The 19,538-nt window shown below is 39.7% G+C and overlaps 1 protein-coding gene across 6 annotated transcripts in view; it reads left to right on the top strand.

Annotated features, from left to right (window-relative positions):
• The window catches only part of SENP6 (SUMO specific peptidase 6), a 152,456-nt gene that overhangs the window by 112,678 nt on the left and 20,240 nt on the right, over positions 1–19,538 (top strand). For all 6 annotated transcript variants that reach the window (XM_026654594.1, XM_026654583.1, XM_026654589.1 and 3 more), the window contains 6 exons: positions 5,882–6,067; positions 13,467–13,696; positions 14,266–14,378; positions 14,464–14,580; positions 15,526–15,648; positions 15,993–16,085. In XM_026654594.1, coding sequence (XP_026510379.1) covers positions 5,882–6,067; positions 13,467–13,696; positions 14,266–14,378; positions 14,464–14,580; positions 15,526–15,648; positions 15,993–16,085 — 862 coding nt within the window. The remainder of the gene's footprint in view (positions 1–5,881; positions 6,068–13,466; positions 13,697–14,265; positions 14,379–14,463; positions 14,581–15,525; positions 15,649–15,992; positions 16,086–19,538) is intronic.

Raw genomic sequence — 19,538 nt, 5'->3', positions numbered from 1 at the left:
ACACACACACACACACACACACACACACACACACACACACACACACACACCAGTAAGTTATACTAGATCCCTTTTCCCCACAGACAGCAACTAATATAAAAATCTGGGATATGTATATAATTGTCCTTGATATCGATTGGTAATATCTGGAGCACTAAAGAACTTTGGTCATATAAATAGTCTGTCCACCAATAGCAGGGACTGACTTATTTCAGTATAATCTATGCTTACACGGGAGCAAAAAAAAAAAAAACATTCGGTTGTTGTAGAATAGACACAATTACATGATCATAGATTTTTCCTAGTTGTAATAGTGACTGTTGGCGTGCATCTTCCTCTGAGAGGGGTTGCAGTCACACCTGGCAAGGATGATACTAGCAACACTTTTTTATACCTATACCTTTTAACACGTTCTCAGCTCATTTCAACAAGATGAAAATAGCAAGCTCAGCAAGAGAGTAAATTATTGTTTTGGTTGCTGGTTATCCTCCCTATCTGCACCCAATTCATCTTCTTCAGAATTTTTTTCCTTTTCTTTTGTCTAGCGAACAGTTTGCATATTTCATGTCCCAGAGGAGGTAGGACTTTTTTTTTTTTTTATTAATTGTTAGTGACTTAATTTGGGGAATCATAAGGCTGCAGATATTCCCTTTATGCATAAAGTCTGTTTTCCTCTCCTAATCTTTGTACTCTTTTTGACTATGTTTCAAAGCTAAGTTCTGGGGAAAATAAGGTTTCCCTCCTTATGAAATAGTCATTCTTGTGAAAGACTTTCATGTAAATGTTGACAAATGATAATGGTTCAGTATTTCCACATTTGTTTCTTCCTCGATATATGCAATAAGGCCCTATACCACAAAGAACTTAAGCATTGGTCAGTGGAACTACTCAAGTGCTTAAAGTTAAGCATGTGCTTTGCTGGATGGGGACCGTAACACTTTGACATTTGTAAAGGAAAGTCTCTTAATATACATTCAGTAGTTCAGGAATCATCACCTTCATATATGAAACGAGATCTGGATATTCCTTTTCATCAGAAATCTTATTAGACGTGGTAAAGAAAAGCTTCCACCTGTTTGGTTTTTTTGTTTGTTTTGTTTTTTTGTTTGTAATGACTATTTTGACAGAACAAATTTCCCTGGGAAACGTCAATTTTTGACACCCCAAAATTTATTTTCGTTTTTTTAAAAAACCTGAAAACTCTTTTCAAAATTTTGTTTCAGCAGTCAGTTTTTCAATTAGAAAATAAAAAAATTGATTTTTTTTTCTTGGGGGACAAAAAAATTACCAGCCAGCTCTTATTATTACTTCATAATCTGAGACCACATTTAGTTTTCAAACAACTTCAGATATTTCAAGATAAAATTTCTTGTGAATTTTATTTTCAGTAAATTATTACAGGTTTTATTACAGTCTAGCCTGTATCTACAGTTCATTTATCTTCTTCAACCTTGTAGTCATAATTTAGATTTAGGGATATATCCTGCTGAGTAAGTATTTAATCAAACCTTTTTTCTTTTCCTTGGATCTTTGAAATTTTCCTTGGAGCATGAAGTCATAATACTGACTAGGTTTCCACAGGGAAAAGCTGTGGTTTTGAACATTCTCTCTGTACTTGTTTTAACTATGTATTTGTATGTATCTCCATGGAAGACTGTCTCAAATTTCTTCTCTCCACTTTGCAAAAACACCCGGGTCTTACTAGCCTTGCTCCTGTTCCCATATAGCACTAACAGGTCTTCATCTATCATTAGAGAAAGAAATGGCCATCTTATCACCAGGTTTACTTGGGTGACATTGGTCAGTGGAAGAACAGAGAGGCGGAGGAGATAAAAGATTAAAATATAAATATATATTTCAATCCTTTATCTCCTCTGCTTTTCTGTTCTTCCACTGACCAATGTGTATATCTCATAGAACTGGAAGGGAGCCTGAAAGGTCATTGAGTCCAGCCCCCCGCCTTCACTAGCAGGACCAAGTACTGATTTTGCCCCAGCTTCCTAAGTGGCCCCCTCAAGGATTGAACTCACAACCCTGGGTTTAGCAAGCCAATGCTCAAACCACTGAGCTATCTTTCCCGATGAAAATGAGGATGAAAGTTTAGTATGTCAGTCCAGACGCCCAGTGTCCAGAGTGTCAAACTGCACATAAACATATCCATACTTGTCAAGGATGGCACGTATTCTGGAATTCCAGGAAGTGTTTGGACCTTATACTGTTCTTGACTTTAGGGCCCCACGTGCTGCCCTTCCACCCCCATGTGATAGTAATAATTGACAATAAATGAAATATCCCATACAAGAAACCAGCCCCCTAGCGTAACATTAAAGGCTCTGTTCTTTCAGATCTTCAGATGCAAAGACACCTACTGAGCACCTGGGCTTCATATTGGAAGTAGCAAAGAGAGTGACAATTCCTATGGAAGGAGAAGCACTTTTTGTGAATTTCATTGATGGAAAAAGGGAGACATCCCTTAAATGATCATATGAGGCCTCAAATCTTCTGCTGTAAGCTTCAGTTGATAAGGCATGCACCACACAGGTGATCGTGAGAGGGCTGCTGATCATTAGCAGGTCACTAGAGATACAAGATGAGGACTCAAAATTGGGCAAGTGTCATGTATATGACACAGTTCTATCAACTTTTGGAGTCATGGTCACCTTCCCTGTGTCAAATAGTAGAGCTTTGTGGCTAAAACAATGGACAGATCCCTCCTCCAAAGCCTGACTAGTTCCAGCAGTTCTGAGCTGCTTCAAAGAGCAAAGGCCTTGTTCAGATGGGCCTTCCAAAACAGTCAGAAAGCAAAGGAGATCTGGTTATCTGGGGAGACAAGGACCTGCTGTCCCGGAAGAAGGTGATCAAGCCAGAAGGCAAGCAGGCAAGCTTCCATTAATAGCTCCTTTCACTACTTAAAAAGGTAAAAAGCCTCAGGAAAAGCTATCAAATTTAAAACAGTCAGCCGTATGATACAAGTGTCCAAGTATAGAGCCCCAGTCTTGGGGAGAGCCAGGGAATTTCTTCTGCTCGTGATGAAAATAACATCTGACCAATGAGTCCCAGACACACATTATGGAAAACATTCAGGATTCAGCAGTAAGAAGTCTATTGCACACTGGCATAACTGTGACCTATGGAGATTACTAGCAAGGCACAAGTAGTGTTTTCAGGGAAATGGAGTACTTGAGCTGAGAAGAAACTCCACAATCTATCAGCAATCTGTGCCAGTTATGCTGGAATTCCTGTAGTTTATTTAATCATTGGTTTTGGAGCCAGTTGGTCCAAGCAATAGTGAGTTAGCATTCAGAGACTAGGAACATATTGGCATGGCATCCTGATGAAATTGTTGCCAGGTTCCTGAAAGGCAGTAGGTATATTGAGACAAGTAGCTAGTCTCCTGTCCCACGTGAGACTTAAACCTTATGCTGAATATTTTTTTAATAAAAAAAATATTCTCCCAGCAACGTCTATTCTTAAATCCTGTTGCTAATATGTTAGGCAAGAAGAATAGTAAATTTGCAAACCCTTTCCTGCAAGCTGTCTTGCACAATTTTTCACCCGAATAATGTCATCCTGAACAGTCTTGAAATTCAGGCCCAAAATATTATTGGCCCTTCCCCTGAACCAGGAAATCACCATATCTACATCTGGTCCTTACTCCAAGATTCCTAAAGAGAGAGAACTACATTGCTGGATGTCCATAGTGCTCATCTTGCGTAGAAAGGACAGCAAGGTTGAGGAAGTCTTGGCGACTTTTACGTTTGCATCAGAACGTGTGACTTTTGAAAATCTAACCTTGACTTAAGTAGGGTGACCAGACAGCAAGTGTGAAAAATCGGGACAGAGGGTGGGGGGTAATAGGACCCTATATAAAAAAAAGCCCCAAATATTGGGACTGCCCCTATAAAATCGGGACATCTGGTCACCCTAGACTTAAGTGACTTAGTCCCTTTCAGAGTGGGGACAAGTCAGTGAGATTTGTGCTCCTAAGTAACGTGTCAGCACTTCTGAAAAACCTACACTTAGTGGCCCGTGAATCCACCATCTTTTAGATGAATTAGGAAACTGAGAGATTATTATGTTCCAGCAGAAAAAGAGAGACAGAATCTTTTTAAATCCCACTCTACCTGCTTAGTAGGATCTTTGTGAGTAGAAAGAGGGGAAGCTTCTAAGAGAGATTTTCAGTCCTGTCTCTTGGTCTTCTGTCCACATCTTTGCCAAATGTCCTAGAATAACCTTGCTTTTGTAGCCTTTGCAGAATGGTGTTGCAGGCAGTAGTCAAATGATTTTCACACTAAAATGATGATCTGCTTTAAATATATCAGTCCAATACCAAGTAAGATTTAAGTTCCTACTTCATTGCTGAGAACTTTTATACATTTGTAGTCTCAATTTCAAAGAGTTTACAGTCTAAAGAACAAGGTGTCAAAGCTGGTTGACACTAACATACAGGCAGGGGAGAGAAGATGTCCTAATATAAACTACTTTTGTGTGCAGCATATATGCATAGTAAGTTGCTTGGTGTTAGCAATTATAGGAATCTCAACTGACCATCTCCCCAGCCATTATCAGATATTTGTTAATGATTATTGCATAGTGTCAGTCTAAACAAAGAATTAGTACTGCTTTCTCCTCTTGTGGCAGGGTCCCATCCCCCTCACCATCTTTTTTCCCCCTGTCATTCAGGGCCAACATGTTAAAATCTTTTGAGAGGATGGACAGAGCTGAGATTGGGAGAGTGCAGGGTATTGTTACGCTGGAAGGTGTAATGGCTGCCATCAATAGATTCTTTGATATGTAAGCAATTCTAGACCTGGTTGAAGCTGCTGGGTCTGTTAACCAGATGCCAGGGGCCTTGTATGGCTTGCATTTTCCCCTTTTTCACCAAAATCAATAGGGTTTTGTCCATTGAGGCCAGGAATATTCTCTGAAATTTTGAAATTGTGTTGTTCAATAGTTACTGTGTTACATCTAAATGGAGAAATGTCAGCTATTTATGTCTAGGACTTCACTTTGCTCGGCCAATAAAATATAGCTATAAATTGGAAAGCTATGTAATATAGCTCAAGTTCACTCCTTTAAAGAACTGTACCATTTTGGTGTGGTGTCTCACCCTTTTCTAGGAGCTACCAGGCAATCACAGTTTGTGTGTGTCTTTATTCCCTTCTTCATTTAAAACTCCCCTTCCTTAGGGCAGGGGTTCTCAACCTTTTTCTTTCTGAGGTCCCTCCACTGCCCACCTGTGCTGCAACAATTGTTTTTCTGCATATAAAATGCAGGGCCGGTGTTAGGAGGTAGCAAGCAGGCAGTTGCCTGGAGCCCCACACCACAGGGGGGCCCACGAAGCTCAGTTGCTCATGCTTCAGCTCCAGCATCCATGGGGTGGCATTGGGGTCCAGCCCCTGTGCAGAGGCGGCAGGGGGGCTCTGGTGAGTCTAACGCTGACTCTGCTTGGCGGACCCCCTGAAACCTATTCACTGCCCCCCTCCCCCTCCAGGCGGCTGCGGACCCCCGGTTGAGAACCGCTGCCTTAGAGGACATGGGCAAAGCACATTTTATAGGTTCATTTTAAAATTTGCAATACTGCAGGCAGAGACAAATGTAATTACCCTGGGAATCTTTTTTTTCCATGGAATAAAGAATGGATTAGAATAAATTTAGTGTGTCTTTGCACTAAGTTTAATGGCTTTCCTGCCTATTGACAATAGAGCCTTTTAATTTCGAAACAGAAATCACCACCTATGTAGTTTTGAATCTGAGACTTGTTAAAAATTCCTTTGTCTGCGGCAAACAAATGAATTGTCAGTTCTCATTAAAACTAACATGAAAAGTTGCAAAGGGTATCTTCATATAGGCTTTAATGAAATTTTGTTTTTTTCCCTAGAGTCAGAAAGTGATTCCCGAGAGATTAATTTAAAAACTTCTGAACTTACCAAATGCGAGTGGTGTGGTGTCCGAAAGTTACCAGTAGTGTTTCTGCAAACAGTACCTGCTGCCTGTCTTAGCCTGAGATCCCAACTGAAGATGAGTAGGGAGAAGGATAATGTCTGGTATGACTGTAAAGGAGTGAGTAAGTAAACCTAGTTTGTCTATTACTGTAACTTAAATTGTGTTTTAAAATTTGGTCATCTTTTAAGTGCTTTAAAAAAGTGAGACTAATATCACTGGCTAGAGTAATATATGGTTTAGTCAGACACTGTTGCCTTCCTGTGCATCTCTGACAAGACAACTTTAAACAGCCCAGCAATGTTCTATTCTCCCATTCACCCCTATGTACATGTTATTGTTAATATTTGTCAGGTTAGTAAAACTAGTTCTTTATCAGTAATCCTGGTGAAACACAGGTGAGTAAGTTTTTATGTGGGGTGTTAAATTGTCATGACAAGGTCATCTTATAATTTCACTGCTACCACCCCTTTCTACATCTGGACCTCTGCTTGAATAGAAACAGTAACAAATTATACCACGTTCTTATGGTAATCTTGTGATGTGGTCAAATATTTGCCAGGAAGTCAAGAATTATTTTATTTTATTTTAGATTTAAGCTGAATTTCATTTTAGAGTTCCTGAGTTTAAAGCATAGCATATTACTCTACTGTACTTTTCTATCTAGTATGCAGTCCATCACTCTTACATAAATATGTTTAAGATTAAATGTATGTGTATGTATGTTTGTACTGAATTTAAGCAACACACAAGTTATGCTTCACTTGTGGTGTTAACTGAAGAAAGATTGCCTTCAGCCACATAACAGAAATATCCAAAACACAGAACCTAGTAGTGATGGGGGACTTTAACTACTCAGACATCTGTTGGAAAAGTAATTGTGCAAAACAGAAAATTTTCAATAAGTTCTTGGAATGTATTGCGGGCAATTTTTTGTTTCAGAAAGTTGATATAGTTGAATTTTAATGTCTACTGGAGGTAGGACAAGTAGTCATGCTTAATCTACAGCAAGGGAGTTTTAGGTTAGATATTAGGAAAAGCTTTCTAACCATAAAGGTAGTTAAGTTCTGGAATACGCTTCCACGGGAGGTTGTGGGATCCTCCTCATGCGAGGTTTTTAATAACCGGTTGGACAAACACATGTCAGGGGTGGTCTAGGTGTACTCCTGTTCTACCCTAGCACAGGCGGCTGGAGACCTCTCAAGATCCCTTCCCACCCTATGTTTCTATGATTATGCAAGAATTGCCTTCAACCACCCCGGAAGTATGCATATTCAGTAAAAATAAAAATAAATAAAATTTACTTTAGAGCAAATTTTTAATAAGTGTTTTAATCTCTTTCTTCCTCAGACTATGGTCACAGGCTGGTTTTCAGCCTAATGCTTTATCATCACTATTATTTGTATTGTGGTAAGTGGAGTTTCTGTTTGCCTGCTGAGCAGTGAAATGGATTTTTAGTGATTCCTCTCAACTGGTGACTAATAGTCCCCTTTCCAGTCCCCTTTCCATAAAAACTGAAAATTTGTGGTAAGAGGAAGCATCTATTTTAGTTTTTGAACACGTCAATATTTTAAACCCTTTCCTTGTTCAGTATATGTGGAAATGGAGACTGGAAACCAGAAGCTGAGAATTAGAGCTTGTCAGAAGATTCCTATTTTCATGGCAGCAAAGGTCTGATCAGAGAAAATAAGTATTTCCTTTATGAAATTGCCAGCATAGGTCTTCACATTTGGAGTTGTATGCCAAGCCAGGCAGATATAGAATCACTACTAAAAGTAGTTATGTATTTGAGAGTTGTTTGCCTTTATGCATATGCCTAAAAGGCACTGAAATCCCATTTTTAAAAGGAGGTAGCCAAGAGGGAGAGCTGTACCTTAAATCCTGTTGGTGGTGGGTTTACAAAGAACTGCTGATGGCTTACCAGATTTAAAGGTGTTGTGTTTTTGTTGTTGTTGTTGTTTGTTGTTTTTTAATTTGTTCTGTTCAGTTTTTAGTTCTTAAAGTTATGGGTTAAGTCTAGTATGCTACCTGCCAACTCTCCCCCATTTGGGGTGAGACTGAGCTTTAAAAACCTATACTTATTTCTGAGAACCTCTTCCACTAAACCAAGGGCTATTGGTACATGCTGGTACCATGCTTTTTATAAAACAAAAGCACAAAAAGCAACAGAGTAGTACCAGCAAATAGCAGTGGAAGCTGTTTAAACTTAGTCTTGCAGCAGACCCCACCCTGCATCAGCCAGTCCCCTCCATCAGTATCTCAGGGCAAGGAGGTGAGCAGTCAGGCAGTGACACCACTTAATGTTGCAGTGTTTTGCAATCGTCTCCCTTATTCTGACCCCGAGGAGCTAGGGAATGTTGTATGTCAACTGCTAAGCAAAGTCAGGGTGTAGAATGCTGCAGTCTTGTCAGAAGCTGTAATGGTTCACCCCTGGGAGTAGATCTGGAAGCTTGGCTTAACTACTGTTAACATTCAGAATGTATGCATTTGAGTGCATGACTCCAAAAGGATGAATGTGTGGGGACAATTTATTTTGAGAATTAAGTAACCTAGGTCTTTAACAAAAAATATAAAAATTTATTCCCAGTGCAGTTTGTTTCCATGGAAACTGCTTGGAAAAGGTAAACAATGATCCATAGCCATCAGCTGTGAACAGAAATTCTCACAGGTTACTTTTGCTGCTGAAAGTGCTAGCTTGTAAAACTATTTAGACATATAGACACTAAATATGAGATTAATCTCTGCATAGTTCTTAAGTCTGTAATATAAAATAAATAATAGTAGGTTAAAACCTACTTTTCTTTCTTGACCATTTCAGCCTCTCACTCAGAGATGACCCTCGTGATTTCCCATAGGGCATATTAGACAGATTCCTAACATCTGGAGTTACTCTGGATACCTGCATAGTTTGAGCCCTTGTCAACCAAAGATAACTTTTTTAATAATCACTTTATTTTTAAGAAGATTGAAAACACATAAGTGGAGAAGCGTGATTTGAAAAGTGTTTCTTAAAAGTTAGGGATGACAAATTTAGGTACCACAGAGATAGGTGCTTCAGAAACCACTTGGATAAATCACATGTTGCTTAGCGAATTGGGTTTACAAGTGGCTTACCAAGGTGTTTCCTAATGAGTGACAAGTGTTTCTCATAAACTTCTTCCTATGTTTGTACTTTGTTTATATATTATATTACAAATTGTTCCATAAAATGCACTTTTAAAAACTTGAAAGGGCATCCAGACATGTAATATCAGTAGCTCTTAATCACCTCAGTCGTTCTAAGCCCAAACAATACCACCAAAACTCATTTAACGTCTGCTGCTACTTGAAAATCCAGTAGCAACAGGGGAACCAACAAGACTCCCCTTGTCACAAACCTTAGAAATGAATGAGCCAATACTCTCAACTTTCATGGTATGCTGATATGTCCGCTATTTTTGCTGGTTGGTTTGAGGATCCTTTGAACATCATCTCAATCTTATTTGGGTTATATAGTATACATCAGATTGCTACTAAATCATACTGAACAGTTTAGTAGCAAATTTTAAAACTCCCCCAAAATATTCTCTATTTTAGGGTGTGTCAACACTGGGGGAGGTGGGAAAAAACACACAGCAGGGCGTCTCAGAGCCCGAATCAACTGACTAGGGCTCATGCTACAGGGCTAAAAATAGCAGCGTAGATGTTCCGACCTGGGCTCCAACACCCAACCCCACCTATGGGGTTGCAGAGCCAAGATTCCATTCTGAGCAAGAATGTCTGCATTGCTATTTTTAGCCCCATAGTGCGAGCACCACAAGACAGTCAGTTGACCTGGGCTCTGGGACTTGCTTCTGCAGAATTTTGTGTGGGTGGTGTATGTGTTTTTGTTTGTTTGTTTGTTTTTTCAGTGTAGTGCACAGCCAATCTGTGAAACTCATTACCACAAAAAAAATCACTCATTCACTTTCATTCTGGGCCCTCATGTTCTTTTCATTAGGGAAAGAATGAAAAGATGTGCCGGTTTGGCTAATGATTGAAGGGCTGGAAAAAATGCCTGACAGTGACAGGTTGAAGCAGTTCAATCTGTTAAATTTATCAAAAAGATCAGAGGTGACTTGGTACTTACACACAGTTATCTTCATGGGAAGAAAATACTGGGTACTAAGGGCTCTTTCTTTCAGTGAAGAAAGGTATAATAGGAACCAATGGCTGGAAGTTAAAACCAGACAGATTCAAATTAGAAATATGGCACAGATTTTTGACAGAGGGTGACTAACCATTGGAACTGCCTACCAAGGGAAATGGTAGATTCTCCATCTCTTGATGTCCTTCAATCAAGAATAGATGCCTATCTAAAAGATATGCTTCAGTCAAACACAATTTATTGGACTCTGTGCTGGGGTAACTGGATGAAATGCTATGGTCTATGTTATGCAGGAGTTAAGAATAGTTTATCTAATGGTCCCTTCTGGCCTTAAAGTATGAAACTTTCAAAAAACAATATTGGATCTACTTTCATACTCCTTTTCTCTGAGTTAGTGACTAACTAGGCAGGGCCCTCCTTACCCATATGCAAACTACGCACCTGCATAGGGCACCAGGAAATTTGGGGCACCAAATTGCCCCAAATTTCCTAGTGCCCTACACAGCTATACGCTGCTCCAGTGGCCAACCTGATCCCCTGGCTGGCTGAGCCATCCAGGAAAGCTGTCCCCGCCCCGTGCCCACTCCACCTCTTCCCCATAGGCCCTGCTCCTGCTCTGCCCCACCCTGCCTCTTCCGACCCCTGCTCCATCCCAGCCCTGCCCCCACGCCACCCCTTCCCCATAGCCCCTGCCCCGCCCCCACCCCACCTCTTCCTGCCCTGCCCCTGCCCTGCCCCCATTCCACCCCTTCCTCATAGCCCCCGCCCCACCTCTTCCCACCCCTGCTCTGCCCCAGCCCCGCCCCCACTCCACCCCTTCCCCTGAGCTATGTCCCGGGGGACTGCAGCAGGGGTCAGGCATGATGTGCACTCACTGGGCGGCGGGAAATGGAGTGACCCGGCCCCAGCCCGCTCTGCGCCACCGGTGTGTTCCGGGGTGGCAGTTCTTCCCTGCCCCCCAAGCCTGCTCCTGCCCCCCACAGACCTTGGGCACAGTCCCCCCAGCCCCCACGGAGGCCTGGTGCTGGCCAGCCCCCTCCCCCCATGGGGGTGGGGGAAGCGCTGCGTAGGGCACCACAATGTCTAGGAACAGCCCTGTAACTAGGGTTACCGTAATGTTTAACAGGACAGACTCCTAAACTCCTGTACTAAAGTCTGGTTCCTCCCAAAGTGGCTGCAGATACTCCAGATTTCTAGAAGCAGGAGAGAGCATGAAGAGTCTTTCCCAGATGCTCCTTTTATTCAAATTTAATCTGGTATCATCCAAGTGCCTTTTTCCTTTGCAGCCATGTCTGTTTGGGAGGGTGGTGGACAGGAAAGACAGGGTGGATGTTTTAAATGTCACATAGTAATAGATGAGCTGGCACATTGCTCCAGCTCGTAAGAGAAGGCAGATGGATTTATTAGTAAAGAAATTACAAAATCAACAAATAGTGAAATCAAAGTATGTGGTAAACTTCAGCTCGAGTCAGTTTACTTGTATGTTGCTTTCTTAACCCTAATCCTTTTGGTTCTTTGTCAATTTAGATTATAAACCTAATTTAGATTATAAACATTTCAGAACGGGGACCTGCTTATTCTAGGTCTGTAAAAGTGCGCGCGCACACATACATATAATATGACTCTCCTCTTATACCAGATATACATTGGTGTAACTCCATTGATTTCAGTGGCATTGCTGTTAATGAATACTGGTGTTGATATGGGAACAATTAAGCCCCCTGTCTCCAGATAGACAATGATGGGGTTTAAATTAGCTGTTACAACTCAAGAAAGAGATCTTGGAGTCATTGTGGATAGTTCTCTGAAAACATCCATTCAATGTGCTGAGGCAGTCAAAAAAGCTAACAGAATGCTGGGAATAATTAAGAAAGGGATAGATAATAGGACAGAAAATATCATGTTGCCTCTATATACATCCATGGTACGCCCACATCTTGAATACTGTGTGCAGATGTGGTCGCCCCATCTCAAAAAAGATGTATTGGAATTGGAAAAGGTTCAGAAAAGGGCAACAAAAATGATGAGGCGATATGGAATGGCTTCTGTATGAGGAGTGATGAATAAGACGGGGATTTTTCAGCTTGGAAAAGAGACGGCTAAGGGGAGATATGATTGAGGTCTATAAAATCATAACTGATGTAGAGAAAGTAGATAAGGAAACATTGTTTACTTTTCATAACACATGAAATAGGGGTCACCAAATAAAATTAATAGGCAGCAGGTTTAAAACACATAAAGGAAGTATTTCTTCACATAACACACAGTCAACCTGTGGAACTCCTTGCCAGAGGATGTTGTGAAGGCCAAGACCATAACAAGGTTCAAAAAAGAACAAGATAAATTCATGGAGGATAGGTCCATCAATGGCCAGGGTGGGTAGGAATGGTGTCCCTAGCCTAGGTTTGCCAGAAGCTGGGAATGAGCAACAGGGGATGGATTACCTGTTCTTTTCCTTCCTTCTGGGGCACGTGGCATTGGTCACTGTCGGAAGATAGGATACTAGGCTAGATGGACCTTGGTCTGACCCAGTAGAGCCATTCTTATGTTCTTCTTATACTGATATGAAATTATACTGAAATTACAAGACAGCAGATATAATACAAAAAAAGAGAAAATATGGGTGACTGGTTAATTTCATTTGCTTTTTAGTGAGGTCCAAGTTACAGAGAAGATGCTGCATTTTAAAGTATGTTAGGACCTCTGACTCTGTGTCTTTTTTAATATTTGTATCAGATGTGATTCTCCACATTTCCAAATGATAATGGTAGTATTTTGCAATACTTTGCACAGGTGTAAATAGCTAGACAAAACGTAAGACATGGGCGAATAAACTGATTATAGTGAGGGTTTTTTGTTTTTTTTTTGTTTTAAATCCTCCAAAAATATACTTCATGTATGTGCTTAATATGGCCAGCAAGCAATTATTGCATTTTCTGTTCTCTTTAACAGTATTTCTTCCTCCCCCCCAGTACACATCGTTTTATGCTGCTGCTGTTATGAGATTTTTTTTTTTAGAGTGAGAAATCTATGCATGTTTGTATTTTAGATTATCTGTATTTAGGATAACTTTACCATGCTAAACAAACTTAGGCAAAATTTTTCAAATCTAGATGCATGTCTTTGTGCATTAATTTTGAACCTTGTAAATCAAATGTGCCTCATATTTCAGAATACATGAGAAAACACAATACTCATGGGATTTGTGGCGGTTCTGCACCTGTGAAAATGAGGATTAACTTTGGGAATCCAAGTTGTAAAATTTTGGCATTACTGTTTTAATGCATTTGTTTTAACTGAAGGCTGTTTAACATCAATAACTTTCAAACAGGAAAATCCAGATAGATGTTTATGCATTTTTAAGTAAATTGACAATTGTGTATCTGTTTTTCCTTAGATCCAGAAGAACAGTACATTGTTCTGATTTTTGAGACTGGCCTTGATGCTCATGGAAATACAATATTTGAAAAAATTGTTGCTGAGATTGGTATCAGGAATAATATTTCTGATTTCTTTGTGAAAATTCCATTTGAAGAAGCCAACGGTAGGCTTGTGGCCTTTACAAAATCCTTGGAAGACAACTCCAAAGGAAGCGCTTCTTCTCTTAAAGAAAACAAAATAAAAAATGTAAATATATTTTGTTCTGGACCAAAGCTTTACTCTGAGTTGTGATGTCATTTGATTTACAAATACTATGCTTAGACTGTGCTGTTTCACTAGGAGAAATTGTCTTTTAGTATATATTTTTTGTCTTTCTAGCTTTTAGTTCAAATATTTCATTTTTGCAGAATTTTAGCTAAATGTGTTACATTGGTACAATTCCAGAAGAGGAAAATTATTTTGCTTAACTGTTGTTAAATGTAATTAGTGTTTTACATTCGGTGAAAAGAACTCCCTAAGAGCTTGTAGAATTTTGAGCTATCACTTTAGTTTGTCTGCCAGTCAGACTGACATAAATACCATAAATGAATTAAAACTATTTTTCTTCCCTTTGTTATGTTAAATGGATCTTTTAGACCATGGTACTAATGATATTACCACCCTGTCAGGAAAATGCCTCTGCTTAGCCTCTCAACGCATTTTTTTAAAACAATGGAACATGTTGTCTTCTTGGGGGAACTTACAAGGATTTAATAATTTAATTTTATGAACTTTGAGTGTACAGTTGGAATAAATATTATATTCATTTTTATAAGGTTGTCTCTGAATCCAAAATGCAGCTGCGAAATGCACCTCCGTTTCAATTTTTTGATGATGATGATGATGAAATTGGAGAGCCACATACAGTCTTTATCGGGCCTATAGAAAAGTAAGATGTCTTTCTGTGTTTTTGCAATGCTTTACTACTTTCTGTGGAGTTTCATATTTATTATTTAATGTATTTTTCTTTGCAGGTTGATAGTATATCCACCTCCTCCTGCTAAAGGTGGTATTTCTGTGACCAATGAAGACCTCCATTGCCTAAATGAAGGAGAATTTTTAAATGATGTTATTATTGATTTTTATTTAAAGTAAGTTTGGTTATTTCAAGCTGGTTTTTAGTATCTCCTCGCTATGGCTCTTGAAAGCTCTGTAGGTGAATTAACATGACTTGGTTTCAAGCCATGTATGTCTGCCAGATTTAAAAGTTGAATTGTTACTTTGTTAAAAGGTTTTTAATCTTATGCTTTGTCCTGTTTGACACACATTTAATTTGAAAACAAGATTCTGCAAAGCTTCTCTATAAGAGGAAAAATAGTTACAACTAAGTGGGGAAGAAAATAACCTTAGTTTGACCTTCCTCTCTTTAAGGTGAATTTAATTATTTTGATTTATAGAATTTGCTAATCAGAAATCTTTTAGCATTCCCTTAGAATGCGATTTTTAAAAATGCCAGTTTTCAACCTATGGTATTAAATGACATAATCATGTGACTGAGGTTTGGTGCCTAATATGTAAAAGTGTATGTATATATAAATTTAATATATTTATTAAAATATATTTTAGAAGAAAAGAGAAGACTGATAGCCTCAGTTTTAGAATGTTAATTTCTCTTTCTTTTGTAACAGAGCTTCAAGGTTGCTGCTTTTTATTTGTACATTGTGTCAGTGACCCATTAACTAATAAGTTTAAATCTTCTATGTGCTTTGATAACAAAAGAAATTAAACAGAAACCCATAATAAAGGACCAACTCAAACCCACAAAAAGTAATGAAATTGCTTGAGTAAAAATGTTGCCTTAAAATGTGGGTAGCACAGCATTTGTTAGTTTCACTCTAGTTAGTTAACAGAGCCATGACACTTTTGCAGTTCATTCCAGTTTAATGAGGGGGCACCTTTTGGGTGGGCGCTGCTGTCTAGTCAGTATGGCCACTATGTGGCAGACTTTGTCAGCTAGTAGAGTAACACAGAGCTTTACATAAAAGAACTGCAGGAATTTTTAAAAAAAAAATAATAGGCTCTTTTTCTTAAAACAGGTATTTGGTCCTAGAAAAACTGAAAAAAGAAGATGCTGACAGAATTCATGTGTTCAGTTCATTTTTCTATAAACGCCTTAATCAAAGAGAGAGAAGAAATCTTCATGAAACTGCAAATCTATCGTAAGTGTGATGTATTAAGTGCTAAACACAATGAAGGCCATTAGAATAGAGACATTACACAAATAAAACCTGTAGAAAAAATATATGGAATTGTATTTTAGCTGCTGATGCTAGCCAGAATCTCGGAAGTCTTATCCCAAGAATCATAAATGTAGAATATGCACTACAAATCTTAAGAAACTTTTTCCACTAGTGCTAATATGATGAAAATATCCAGAAAGGTAAAGGTAGTCTTAAAAAAATAATAATAATAAAAATAGTCCAACAAAACAAAGATTATATGGTGGCATAAAATATTGTACAATGATACTGAATATTTTTTCTCTGCTTTTGATGTCTTACAGAGTACAGCAGAAGCGACATGGGCGAGTAAAAACATGGACACGGCATGTTGACATTTTTGAGAAGGATTTTATTTTTGTTCCCCTTAATGAAGCGTAAGAAAACTGCCTTTTATTAATTTTATACAGTAGAAGTTGTTTGGATTGCCAATTTTTAAATGAAAAGCATGCTTACAGTGATTGCACTTGAAGTTACAGCAAACTTCCCCGTTTCATATGTTGAGTGTATCTCAAATTGGTAAAAACTTTCAAAAATGGAAGGACACTGCAATTGTCATAACACATGAATTATTAGGAAATATGAAGATTGAGCAAAAATGAGACCGTTTTCATGAGAGAGATCTTATTTTTCACCTAGCTTTATTTAAAACTTTCTCTTCTAATCTGATTTTAGTCAGTACTGTTGGGGTTTTTAACTTTTTACATTGAAACCTTTTTTTTTTTTTTTTTTTTTTTTTAACTGATGGATTATGAGACCCCCTAAGGCATTGAAGTTGCCTGCTCTTGGTTCCAACGGGGCCAAGCCCCCACAGCTGATAACGTTTATTATTTATATTACCATGGTACCTAGGAGCTCTAGTCTTGTGCTGGGTCCTGTACAAACAAAAACAGTCCCTGGTCCCAGGAATTTGCAATCTAAGTACACTTCTACCCCGATATAACGTGACCCGATATAACACGAATTTGGATATAATGCAGTAAAGCGGTGCTCCACGGGGGGTGGGACTGCGCACTCCGGCGGAGCAAAACAAGTTCGATATAACGCGGTTTCACCTATAACGCGGTAAGATTTTTTTTTTGGCTCCCGAGGACAGCGTTATATTGGGGTAGAGGTGTATAAGGCAAGTGATAACAGACGGATACAAACAGATTGAGGAGTACAAGGCAACAGAGAGACAGCTTTGGTCAACATAATAGGCAGTGAGGTTGCTGGTATGCAGAAACAACAGTCATCAAGTTTTTTGTAGGCATCACAGTAAAGGAGAGTTTTAAGGAGAGATTTGAAGGTAGGTAATGCAATGGTCTTGCAGATGTTTATGGGGACTGCCTCCCAAACATGTTGGGGTAGCATGGGAGGAAGCTTGAAAGTACGTTTGAAAATTTAACAGTTGGGCAAGAGAGACTCTTATGGGCCAATTGAAGGTGAATACTGACAGCTAAATAGCAAATGAGAGATGATAGCTAGTGTGGGGATGGACTGTAAAGGGCCTTGAAAGTGAATACCAACAGCTTATGTTAGATTGGATAGAAAGGGGGGAACCAATGAGTGGACTCAGAGAGGTGACATCAAAGTGACAGGTTAAGAAAATGATCTTTGCAGCTGTATTCTGAATGGATGAGTGCAGGGTAAGATTGCATTTGTGAAGGCCAGAGAGAAAGATGTAGCAGTAATCAAGATGTGAGATGATGAGAGTGTGGCTGAGAGTTTTAGCTGTGTGGATGAATAGAAAGGCTGTATCTTAGAGATGTTATGCAGAAAGAATCACCAAGATTTAGATATAGCCTGGACATAAGGATCTAGAGACAGGTCCGGGTCCAAGTCCAAGGTTAGGGCCTGAGGCCTTGTCTACACTACAGGGGAAATTCGATCGAAGCTACCCAATTTGAGTTACATGAATAGCGTAACTCAAATCAACGTAACTTTGATCCTACTTACCGTGGGTCCACGCTACGCGATGTCGACGGGAGATGCTATCCTGTCGACTCCCACTACTCTTCTTGATCCGGTGGGGTATAGGAGTTGACGGGAGAGCAATCTGCGGTTCACTAGACCCACTAAATCGACTGCCGATGCATCGATCGCAGCTCATCGGTTCCCCACAGGAAGTTGGAGAGCAGAGGAGAAGGTTCCTTCAAAGGACATATTGAAGGAATGACCAGACAAGTAAGAGGAGAACAAGGAGAAGCAGAGTAACAGAAGCCAAGGGAGTACAAGTTTTCAAGAACATAGTCAAGTGTGTAAAAGGTGGCTGATCAAGGAGCATAAGGATGGAGTACTAGTTCAGAAGCTATCTGTGACATGGGAGAAGGAGATGTGAGTTGTAGAAGGGGAAGGAAGAAGGGAAGGGAAGCGAAGGGGAGAGGGAGAAGATTGTTGTATTTTGTCAATTTTCTCTTGGAAGAAATTGCCAAGAATCTGCATGGAGAGGGAAGTGGAAGCAGTTGAAATTCTTGTCTTCATCACTTTATCTAGATGTAATTAAGGAAAATAATATTCTTTTTAAACCATCACCTTCCCTGTGTAAGAAGGCAGACTTAGTGTAAGTTTTATACAGCAAAGGAAAACCCATGGCTGGCTCTTGCCAGTTGACTTGGGCTCACAGGGCTTGGGTCATGGGGCTGTTTCATTGTCATGTAGACTTCCGGGCTTGGGCTGGTGCACAAGCCCTGTGAGCCTGAATCGACTGGTGTGGGCCAGCCGCAGGTTTTTCTTTGCTGTGTAGACATACCCTTGCTGACTTGGGCTCAGGGTAAGGGGCTGTTTAACTGTGGTGTAGATGTTCAGGCTCAGGCTATAGCCCAAACTCTGGGACCCTCCCCCCTTGCAGGGTACTAGAGCTGGGCTTGAGCCCAAATATCTACATTGCAGTTAAATAGCCCCGCATGCCCAAGTCAGCTGGCACAGGCCAACCACGGGTTTTTAATTGTAGAGTAGACATACCCTTGGTGACTTCCTAATGGTCATCAGGGAGCGTTAATGTTAAGTGCTTCTCCAAGGACAAAAGCACGTTACCTTCTGCTCACCTAACTTCCATCAAAATGAGCAAAAATATCAAGTTTCAGAGTAGCAGCCGTGTTAGTCTGTATCCGCAAAAAAAACAGGAGTACTTGTGGCACCTTAGAGACTAACAAATTTTTTAGAGCATAAGCTTTCGTGGGCTACAGCCCACGAAATATCAAGGTCATTCCCAAACTCATTTCCCCTTTTAGAAACATGAGCGGTTACTATTAACTCTTCAGCCAACTTTTTAAGAAAATGTAGACACTTATGGGAAACTACAACTGGAATAATATAATGAATGAAAACTTTGACCAAGAACAGTGACATATTTATAAGAAGTGGTAGCTTTCTGAATGTTTGGAATACGAAGGGTGAGATTCTGATCTATGATCTTATCAAAGCTGCCCAAAATCTTGCTTGTATGCAAAAGGCCTATAAAGAAGCTCCTTAAGCCATTTTCCTCTTTCTTTGTGCACTTGTTCAGTGGTTGGCCCTAAAGAGGCAGTATGACCGAGCACAGGACAAGGAATCTGAATTCTATTCCCTGCTTTGCCAATGGTTTGTTATGTAGCCTTAAGCAAGTCTCTTAATCTCTCTTCCACTGTTTTCATTGCAAAGTGAGAATAATTCTTATTCCTGAAACATGCCATTGAGCTAGAAATATGCTTATGAGCTTAGTTAAACATTAATTTGCACTGAACTTTGAAGATATCAGGTATTAAAAGGCCTTGTCTATACTAGAGAAATTTGGACTGCTGGCATGCCTGTAACATACCCATGTGTCCACACAAACTTACTCACATTGGTTCACAGACAGTCACACACTT

This window comes from Terrapene carolina, unplaced genomic scaffold, assembly GCF_002925995.2.
Source record: "Terrapene carolina triunguis isolate 2854851 unplaced genomic scaffold, T_m_triunguis-2.0 Scaffold42, whole genome shotgun sequence".
In the NCBI taxonomy this organism is placed as follows: Eukaryota; Metazoa; Chordata; order Testudines; family Emydidae; genus Terrapene; species Terrapene triunguis.
Note: the sequence above shows the minus strand (reverse complement) of the source record. Positions and strands in the feature narration are given on the sequence as shown.